The following is a 10,839-nucleotide window of genomic DNA, read 5'->3' on the forward strand; positions in this document are numbered from 1 at the left end:
TTCGACAGCTATTGTCACGTGCCTCACGATTACATTTTAACCGAATGGAGGAGATACATGTTAAGCATACGCAAACATGTGTGACCAACATATAGATACATGCATTGCTCATTCACCACTACAAGTTTATCATGAGAAATTACCACAGTAACTGGGGCACCAGAAGCCATTGGGACATATGGGTTAAGGAAAGATCAAAGACACAAGTTGTAATTCACTGCACTGGTGATGTGTGGAAGCTACCTGAAAACACTAGAAAATACTAGGAACTTCGTGAATCTGTTTTCTTAACTGTATGGGCCCCTTTAGTTCCAATTCAAATTAGTAATCCACTGCAGCAGGAAATAAAGGCAGTTGATTCCACAAACTACTTGAATAGCTTTATGTTAATAAAAATGTTTCTTAAGTAAAATCAGCCTGTTGATGATACTGTTCCCAAATGTGAGACACAGATTCTGAAAGTTAATAGCATTTGTCTTCTTTTTTAAAAAAGCTTCCATTATATGAAAGACCATCCAATGAATTTTAGTGAACAGAGGCATATTACTGTCCTGTATCTGGGAAATCTTATTTATATTTTTATGTACTTTTTAAATTATTTTGAAGTAGGATTGCCAGATAAAATACAGGATGTACGTTAGTGCATGGGGCATTCTCATGCTAAAAAAAATTATTTGTTGCTTATTTGAAATTAGAATTTAACTGGACATCCTGTATTTTTATTTGCTAAATCTGGCAGCCCTATGCAGATGTTAATGCACCTTTGGAACTTCCAGACGTTCCCAATAATGGGGGGAGGGCCTAATTTATCTTTATTTATAGGCTAACACTGTCAAAGGGGAAGGCTTTTTCTTCTGGAAGGAAAATTGTAGATTTTGTAGAATTTACTTAAATAATGGAGACAATTTCACATCTTATTCCTTTTATCATTTAGCAGTACATGCTTTAGTCCATCGAATTTTTTTATCTTGAAATATTTGAGATGACTGGTTATAAATACTAACATGACACGGCAGCCCGAGAAATAGAAAAACTAACATCTGGCTTGAAAAGTCCCCTATAATAAATGGTCATGTTCTCAATAATGTTTCATCTGTTAGCACATGGCCATCCCACCCAAAAAATTAAATGGTGACACATCTTAAGTTACACAATATCCCTTCCCCTATTCATGAACCCTTCTTGCCACTGTCTTCCCTTTCTCTTTTTCACATGGATTTTTTTTCCATGATTGAAATCACCGACCTTTGTGCATCCTGAAGAATGTCAGGCCTGGAACAATGGATGGCCACGGTCCCATGAAAGCCAGGAAAAGAAAAACTCACTTGTCAGATGCTTGGAGGCATGGACACTATGAACTTCCTCCCTCCCTTCTTCCTTCCTTCTTTCATTCCTTCCTTCCCTCCTGTCTTCCTTCCTTCCTTCCTTCCTTCCCTGCTTCCTTCCCTCCCTCCCTCCTTCCCTCCTTCCTTCCCTCCCTCCTTCCTTCCCTCCTTCCTTCCTTCCTTCCCTCCTTCCCTCCCTCCTTCCTTCCCTCCTTCTTTCTTTTTTTATTCCTACACTAGCATGTACACTTGTTTCTGTCAAAAATGCCTGTGTTAATTTATTTAAATAGTCAAGACAATGTTACCTCGAAAAAAAAAAAAAAAGAAAGAAAGAAAAAGAAGTGCTGGCAGAGCGGATTGATACATTCTATTCTAGAAATGTACTTCCTACTATCTAAATTTATAGCTCATGTCTTATTTTAATTGAGATTTCTAAATTGGAGGAGAGAGATTTAACCCTAGTTTTGCAAGGAAAAGTTCACATTGAACTCTAGCTGTTGTGAAGGAATGTAAAATGGTAACAATTACTGAATTCCAACATCCATTCACTATTTTTTTTCTTTTTTAAACACACTGAAGAATATACTTATATGTAAAGAACATACTTATATGTTTGGTTTGTACATATATATTACTGACAAATACATAGATTATATTTAATGGGACAGACAGCTTTGACCTTCAAAACTATTTGCGAATGGAGTCCGAGAATGCCAGTTCTTCTTCTAGGACTGGCTGTACATGTTTCTGTTTCCACCCCTGGACAGGTACACATAGGTTACAACTCTCCTTTCTACCTGGAGTCCTTCTGGGAAAGAGGCAGTGCCAGATGAGTATGAGAAATTGAGGCAAAGAAGCCATGGGGTTCCATATTGCCATAGAAAGGAGGAGTTAAGCGATATATGTCATTAAAGTAGAAAAAATTTTCTGTGTGCCTTCTGGCTCTTAATGTTCACGATGGCAAGATGGCATTCCACTCGGCTATTTGCCGCAAATCTCTTTTCTTTTTAGAAACATAAATTCCCAATTCAATCTCTTTAGACAACATTCCTTATGCTCTTTTGATGACACCATAAAATTATGTCTCTGAATGGCCCTGGCCAACCTCAAAAAGAAAAAGTCAGGCTGTTGTCTTACTTCAGAAAAATGGCCAGAAGAGGGTTCGCTTCATGTTCCCTTTTTGTGGTCATGATGAGAGGGTGGCTACACTATGTACATGACAGACCCTCTCCAGAGGCAAAGCGGCCTCCACGCTTCTGCATCAGCAGATGACGCAGAGCCCAGAACTGTGTCACTAGGCGGAATGAGAGCCCACCTTGGATGTTCTAGAAACTGATAAAGCTTAAGTAGGGTTCACATCTCCATTTGGACCACGTGTTTGGCATCGCATCTGTAGTATGAGCCCCGTTGGACTCCTGTGACTGGCGGGTTGAGGTGTTTCTGACGGTGAATGTTACTGAACCCTTCCTGCCTGGAATTGCCCAGAAACCAAGTCCCAGCCCCAGTCTGCTGGAGTTTCCCCTGGATCCCGGATGAAGGATGAAAAGCGGACAATGAACAGCTCCCATGGGCAATGGCATCTTCCTTCCGTCTCCGCCCCCCGCCCCTCCTTCCCGCAGCCCCGGAGGCCCGCCCAGGTCAGGGGGGCGGCGCCGAGGCGCTCATGTGGCTGTAGGAACACCTGGACAGAGAGGCCCCCGTGGTCCTGCCTTCCTCCTCCTCTCCTACCTCTCCTCTCGCTCCTGGGGGGCCGGGGCTGGGGCAGCAGGGGAAGGTGGCCATGAAGCCGAGGCGGAACCGTTTGTTCATGAAGCAGTAGATGATGGGGTTGACACAGGAGGAGGTGTAGGACAGCAGGAGGATGAAGGAAATGGGGGTCCCCGAGAGGCGGCGCTCGGCCGACGCCGTGTCATAGGCCCGCCAGGCGTTGGCGCTGAAGATGGGCATCCAGCACAGGAAGAAGAGGACCACGATGACCATGAGCATGCGGATCACCCGCTTCTTGGCCATGAGGTTGGCCGTGGAGCTGCTACTCCTGATGCGGTTGACCCCGCCGCTGCTGGGGGTGGACAGCTGCTGAAGCTCCAGCTTCCTGCGGGGCTTGGCCTTCTGCAGGTAACACCCATCGCTGTCCTCATACCTGCTGCTGCTGCCGGTGCTCGGTTTCCTGTCTGGATGGGCAAGTGACATGGCTTATTGTTGGGGATGGGTCACGCGGGGCAGATGCCCCCTCCATCGAGGGGGTCAAACCAAACTGGAACTGAAGCGGGGGGCAGGCATCCTTGGGCCTGTGCTGATCTACAGTAGTCCTTTCCTTCAAATGGAAAGCTACTTAAAACTAATAAAATAATGTGGGGTGCCTGGGTGGCTCAGTTGGTTGAGCCTCCAACTCTTGGTTTCTGCTCAGGTCTTGATCTCCGGGTCTTGAGATCAAGCCCCACACTGGGCTCTGCACTGAGCCCAGAGTCTGCTTGTGATTCTCTCCCTCTCCCTGTGCCCCTCCCCTCACTCTCTCTTGTCTCTCTCAAATAGATAAGTAAAATCTTAAAAACAACAACAATAATATATAATCTATCATATACATAGTATATAATAAAAGAATATTTTATAGACATCAATTATAAGGATAAGAATTACTAAAGAATGAATATTCACACTCTTTCTTTTCCCAGATCCTCAGGGGAAAGGTCCCTGCTTGCTTGGTAAGCTTCCAGAATGCTTTTACTGGGAAACCTGGATAATGAGCAAAAATCAACCAAAACCAAAGAAGCCCTGCAGACATACAAGTTCCGGTAAAAGAGCTGAATGAAGGGGTGGAATGAGAAGGGCAAAAAGTTGTATCAACAAAGGTGTTGGGGTAAATTGTAGTGGCTAATGGATTACAATGAGTGGGAAGAAGTTAGGTTTTGGGCAACTGCAGGGTGATAAGGAAAGGGAGACCAGAGGTGGGGGGTTGGAGTTACAATTCCCTTCAGTTGTGGAAGGAGGGGTCCGTTGGAATGCAACACTACAGACAGTGAGGGACACACGGGCCCTCAGTTGATAACTGGGTATATGCGTGTTAAGTCCGTTTTGAGAGGGACAATTTCTCCATTTTACAGATGAGGGAATAGGGACACTAGGTCTCTTGACTAGTGGGACAGGGTCTCTCCCAAGGATACTTCCAAAAATCTCCAACACACACTCTGGGTATAACTATTTATGTTATAGGAACCAAGCTTTTGTGATATTTTGGCATAAACCATACAGCAAAGAGGTAGTTACCCCTAGCGGACTTCTTCTGGATAGCATCAAACTTTATTCCTTGGTAAAGTTCCAAAGAGATCAATCCATACGCCACCATCATCACGATTCCGGGAATAAGAAAGAGGATGAGTAACAGGAACGTGTGCCTAATGAAATAAAAAGAAATTCAATAACCATAAACTCCAGTATTTCAAACTCAGACGGGATGGAATAAATAGGATTCATCTCCATTTCAACTGGTCTGGGCAAACACATCAATTATTGGTATTTAATAGCCTTGGAAATACTATGTCTGGAGGTTTGGTCATTCGAAGTTGCTTATTTCTCTTCTTTTTTTCAGATAAAGTCTATTATGAAGGACTAGTTAAGTTGGAAAAGGCTGGTGTGTTCTGTGCCTGAAACAAGCCTTCATGTAGAACCAATGAGAACTTAACAACAGCAAAGGCATGTGAATAATCTCAATAAAGCTGTTACCAAAAACATAAACAAATACTGATAAGAGCTTACATTCATCGAGGACTTACTGCGTGACACACTAGGCTAAGCATTGTACATATAATAATATTTCATATATATATGCAACACTAGATTTAACTCCCATAGTAACCTTTGAGGTAGGTACTGTTACCATGATACCTATTTTATACATGAGGAAACTGAGATTTATAGAGATTAAATCATTCGTCCAGAGTCACACACCTAGTGGCAAAGGGGGTATTTGAACCCAAGGAATACGCGATTCTAGAACCTGTGCTCTTAAGCATCACAATATACTATTTGTTGACTTTACAACAACAGAACCGTCAAGCGCATAGGTAGGAATGATGGATGACCTCCGTGGTTTTGCACAATCGGGTGTTCTGGCTATTTCTGCCCCATTGGCACAGTGGTGGGCTCCTTCTAGTGCCTGGTGGGGCAGAGCTATGCTTTCTCTAAACATGTTTGATTCCTGAAGCCCCACAGCCTCCTTTATGAGTCTGGCCCCTAAATCATTTTTGCAGTCTGGCATGTGTAAGGTTACAGGATTAGGCCATAAAATTGTCAGAGGCTCACAGTGGCTGGCCATTTCTCATTTCAATTGGACATGTTTTGATAAGATTCTTTTTCAAGTCTTGGAAATATTTCTCTCATTTGCAACATAACTCTGTGTGCGCGTGTGTGTGTTACTTGGTTGAAATAATAAAAAAAAAGGAAGGCAAAGAAAGCAAAGATTATCTCAGTTTTGAGCCATTTTTGAATATCTAGTTCCCTGATTCTAAAATATGCCTGGAATTAGTAAACGTAATACCCTGCGTTTGTATTTTTTAGAATATTTAATGACATTTTCATACACAGGCTCTCCTTTGAATCTTACAGCCACCAATGAGGTAGATTAAAAAAAAATCTCTATTATTATATCGTTGCATAGATAAAGAACCTGAACCTCAGAGAGGTTCCCTGCACTTGTCCAACGGCAGTCGGCTAGTAAGCAAAGAAAGTCTTAGAATCTCGCCTGTCTATGTCTAGTGAAGTGTTCTGTGTGCTAATACCATAGCTGCAGCTCTAAAAAAAAAAAAAAAAAAAAAAAACAACCACACAGGATTTGGGACTCATTCTCTGCTTTATCTTCAGTTCTTAGAAAAATCATAGCCCTCCAGATGCTGTAGCCAACCCCCTGCTAGACCATCCAGAGGCATTCTGCATAGCGGGTAAGCAGAGAGGCTCTCTCTCTTCTAGTTTTGTGACCTTGAGCAACTCACTTAACTTCTCCGTGTCTCAGTTTCATCATCTGCAAAATGGGGACCATAACAGTACCTACCCTATTGGGTTTTAAGAGGATTAATTGAAGTCATATGTGTATGGCATTTAAAACAGAACACGTTAAGTGTCTGCTATCACTATTATCCTAAAAAGAAGTTAGAATAATCCTCCTCAAGGTCTCCTGGACACGGACCTCCCCCAGCCGCTCTGGACAATACATTCCCGTTTTTATAAAAACTGCACACCGTGACAAGTCGCATTACGCAAATAAACACCACACCACCTTACCAGGACTGCTGCATGACATCATTTGGCAGTAGAAAGCGGCACATGTTCGCCGTTTGGTTGTTATTTTTGGTAAAAGGCACCAGGCTGCTATAAATTGGGTACGGAGTCATAATAGTGAAGGAGAGGCACCAGGTCATGGCAATCACCTTCAAAGCATGGGATTTGGTCTGCCAGACCCGGGACTGTAAGGGTTTGCAAATCGCACCGTATCTTTCCAGAGATATGGCTACCAGATTAAAGGTGGATACACTCACAGACGTGCCTGGGAAAGGAATAAAGAAGCTGGTTATGACAGCTCTGAAATCCCAAGTTTATTCGCACATTAGCTTAAGCATATCTGCTCTGCACAGGTTCGATATCGAGGGACAACACTCAGAGGGGAAAGAAAGATCATGTACCTGTATTTTTTTTTAAATGATTGATTCCCAGCTTTGCTTCAAAAAGGATTTAAGGCAGTTAAAGAAATATATTTATGAATACGTCTGATTGCCAACATTTAGATACGTTTATTGAACTTTGATTACAACTGAACTCCTTCTCAGGCTGAAGTTGCTCATTAATTAATAACCAAGGGGATGAGATATGTTCCTCTCCCACAGAAGAGGTTTTTGAGTCGCCTAGAGAGAAGCTCTCATTTTGAGCATAACCTGAAGTTAAGTTGACCTAATAACCCAGATTCTTAAGGACTGTGACCCCGAAAGGTCACTGGGGTCTGAGCTGGAGGCATTAAAACTTTCCGAGAATTTCTAGTACAGACTCTTTTTAAGAATGAAACATTATAAATTTGAAAAAGCATTTTGTTGAAAAAACACATAGTAAAGGAAGGATAAAGGGAGGTCACGCTATACTGTAACTAAAGCTTGCTCCTGGTGGGAGGACTAGAACTTTCCTTCTTATTCTGTTTGCTTTTCTGTATTTTGTAGAACGAGCATGCATCATCAGCGAGAAAGACATCACAAAACCTCACAATGATGTGCTTAGGCAGAGTAAAAAAAACTTAATTTTCTTTAACTTTTGTATTTTGTGTGTGTATACTCACTATCACGTCTTATCCCCTAAAAATTCCCTTTACCTATTCACCTATGGATTCTGTCAGTTTTTCTGATTATCTTTAGCATGATTTCTTAAGCCTTAGAATGAACCTAAGTTGGGGAGAAGAAGCTCTTAGCCTGGGGCCTTTTATGGGTATAAATAAATTCTCTGAAACTGTTTATAAAAATGTTCTCTTTTCTAGGGTGATATACTTACAGTATTCCTTAGAGACTTGAAGGAATCTACAACCCCAAAACCATTAAATAAAAACGCATGTTCTGAGACAGGACGGCTGTGTTTTCCTGCACTGTACCCCAAGGAACTGATGACATTGAGATTACAGAGTGTAGCCCCAGCATCTTCAGAGTCAAATCTGTAAAATGGGCTCATTGTTATTATAAACCCACCATCAGGCAAGCATTCTTTCTTTCTTTTTTTTCCTTTCTTTCTTCCTTCCTTCCTTCCTTCCTTCCTTTCTTCCTTCTTTCCTTTTTTTTCGTTTTTTTTTTTGCTGCATATAAGGAGTTTGATGAATGTTAACTGTTAGGAATAGTATTGAGGAGAACACAAAATCAAGGGCAGAATCAAAATCCCCAGATTTAGAAATCCAACAAAACCATTATGGTATTGCAAACAGCTTCAGAATTTTCTTGCTTTTCATTTTAGCTATTTTTAAAAACATTTTTTTTTAGGTGAAACATCACAAGAAATTAACCATTTTCAAGCGGGCAATTCTGTGGCCTTCGGCACATTTACAGTGTTGTGCAATCACACAAGCACTTGTTTTAAATCTCCTTTCACAGACCCTAGTTAAGATTCTTAAATAATATTATCACAAGATACATATGGGTGGGCCATGAAAGCTGAAAGTGCGAGGAGATGCTAGTTAACTGTTATTGCTTCATTGTTTAATCATGATCCCTTTCATTTGTAAGTCCGTTTTTATTTTCAGAGCTCTTGGACAAGGACGGACACTTTCTTGGTTGTTTGTCCGTGGGACACGGATCAATAATTCATCATCGTTTTGTCAGGGTTGGATCCCGCTGCCTCGATGGGGAGAAATCAAGGCTTTGAAAGCTTTCCATCACTGAGGACGGCCCCAGGCCAACGCAAGGCTGAGGTTAGAACAAAAAACAACCCTCCCTCATTTCCCGCCTCTCCTCCTCCCCGCAGCTAGTACTCGGAAGGGGTAAGGCACAGGGCAATCTGGCAGACAGAGGGCCGAGAAACATCTTTGTTCGGCTTCAGGGGAACCCCAGCAGCTGGCAAACTGGGGCGGCGTCCTCACCCACCACCGGCTCCTGATCTAGGTTCAAATCTCAGCTCTGTGGCTTACCACCTGTGTGTCCCTGGGCACATGATCAACCTCTCTGTGCCTCTGTTCGCTCCTCGGTGAGACGGGAAAGAACAACTGTATTTTATTTCGCAGGGTGGGTTGGGAGATGAGATAGTGGGAGTAAAAGCACTTTGTACAACATCTGGTGCATAAAAAGTACTAAAAAATCTCGGCTCTTGGGATTTGTATTTATCATCATCATTTTGATTGGCAGATTGATTTGCATGTCTCAGCCAGTCAGGGGGAGCTTAATGACCCACAGGCTCTGGGAGCAAAATCAGCTCCTCAGTTAGTGTCAGAGGGCTCTCTCTCTCTCTCTCTCTGCCCGAGAGGGTCCCAGTCACTCGGGATCAGGCTGGGAAGTGAATCCTGAGACAGGAATCTAGAGCTGGGATGAAACTGGTTTTCACATAGCCCCTGTTCCCTAGGAGAGCAGGCGCAACAACAGGAAGAACCCTCCTCCACCACCCCCTCCACCCCCAAAAGCCATGGCTCGGCTTGGGCAGAGCTCAGACTACGACCCGTGGCTTCCAGGAAGGGACAGAGTCGCTTGAATCCTTCTTTCTTTCTAGCAGAAGCAAGCAAAACCAACCTCTTCTGCGGGTGCTTAACAACTTACTCCACCCTGAGAAACTGACCTCTGAAACAGAGGACACACAGGGGACCGACTTCTGGCGACATGTGAGGACCGACCTACCGTAAAGCCAGCACCTGCGTCCTTGCACACAGCCCCATGCAGCCACATGTTTTTTTGTTTTCGTTCTTTTCTGTTTGTTTTTTTGGTGGGTGTTTTGGTTTTTTTTCACTCAGCAGGACGCCTCTGCTGAGGCTGTCAGGGGTTGGGAGGGTCTGGGGCCGAGTGGGGTCTGGGGCCAGCTCCAGAAATAGTCGCCAGCAGCAAACTCACCCATGAAGTAGGTGGTGGTCTTGCAAACAGCACTCCCGAAGATGAAATCCTTGAGCAGGTTGGGGATGAGGTTGAACGGCATGCAGAAGAGGCAGAGCATGAGGTCGCTGACCGCCAGCGAGAGCAGGAAGATGTTAGTGACAGTTCTCATCCTCTTATTCCGAATCAGCACGGTGATGACCAGCGTATTCCCCAGCACACTGAGCAGGAAAATCACGGAGTACAGGAGAATCTGCACGGCCGGCTGCCACTCTGCAAAGAGTAACGGGGACGAGACAGAGGGACGGAGGTTATGGGAACAGAATGTTAAAACCTTAGCACACGAAATGAATGGTGATTTCCTGCAGATTTTTTTTTTTTTTTTGCAAGGGTCTGCAATCACTGAACCCGACTATTCCTCTAGCGACAATATTTTGCAGAAGCAAACTGAGGAGCGCACGGAGTGATTCCGTTGCTTCTGGGAGGTTAATTTGTTAAAGAATCACGCAGGGAACCACTTTTTCTTAAGAACAAAGCTTCTCCAGTGACTAGTGATTGCTTTCTTTTCCCAGCTGCTAAGCATGATTTCACTTTAGTCACTTTTTCATGCTGGATTTCCCCCAAGAAAAGGTGACAGCTCGATTGTGACAACACCTTTTCTGTGATGCCGGTAAGTTCCACCTTCGACACTTGTACCCCCTTCTTATGACACTTCAGCTCCTCCTCCCTTGGCTTTTGTTCCCCCTGCCCCCCATGTCCTATACACCCATCTCAACTCTCCTGCGGGGGAACAATCAGGGTATTTGACTCAGTTCTGCTTTTTGATCTGTTATCCAAACTTGTGAACGTATGACTTTATCCAGCCTGGTCTCAAGAGGACTTTGTTATATTTTCTCTATCAGCCTCATCTTTGCTGATTTCTCCCTCCCCTCGATCATTCTCTGAATTAAAATAACAGCGTCTGACACCTACCTTTGGAAGGATGG

At 43.5% G+C, this 10,839-nt stretch overlaps 1 protein-coding gene across 1 annotated transcript; it reads right to left on the bottom strand.

The window, feature by feature from the left end:
* Nucleotides 1–2,963: 2,963 nt before the first annotated feature.
* On the bottom strand, nucleotides 2,964–10,370 carry CCKAR (cholecystokinin A receptor). Its single transcript, XM_036099856.2, has 4 exons — nucleotides 9,875–10,370; nucleotides 6,600–6,861; nucleotides 4,590–4,717; nucleotides 2,964–3,496 (listed from the first exon to the last, which is right to left on the bottom strand). Exons 1-4 carry the CDS (start codon nucleotides 10,023–10,025, stop codon nucleotides 2,964–2,966), a joined length of 1,074 nt encoding a protein of 357 aa, XP_035955749.2. The 5' UTR covers nucleotides 10,026–10,370.
* Between the last annotated feature and the right edge of the window lie 469 nt (nucleotides 10,371–10,839).

The sequence above is a fragment of the Halichoerus grypus genome, chromosome 3 (assembly GCF_964656455.1).
Source record: "Halichoerus grypus chromosome 3, mHalGry1.hap1.1, whole genome shotgun sequence".
Lineage (NCBI taxonomy): Eukaryota > Metazoa > Chordata > Mammalia > Carnivora > Phocidae > Halichoerus > Halichoerus grypus.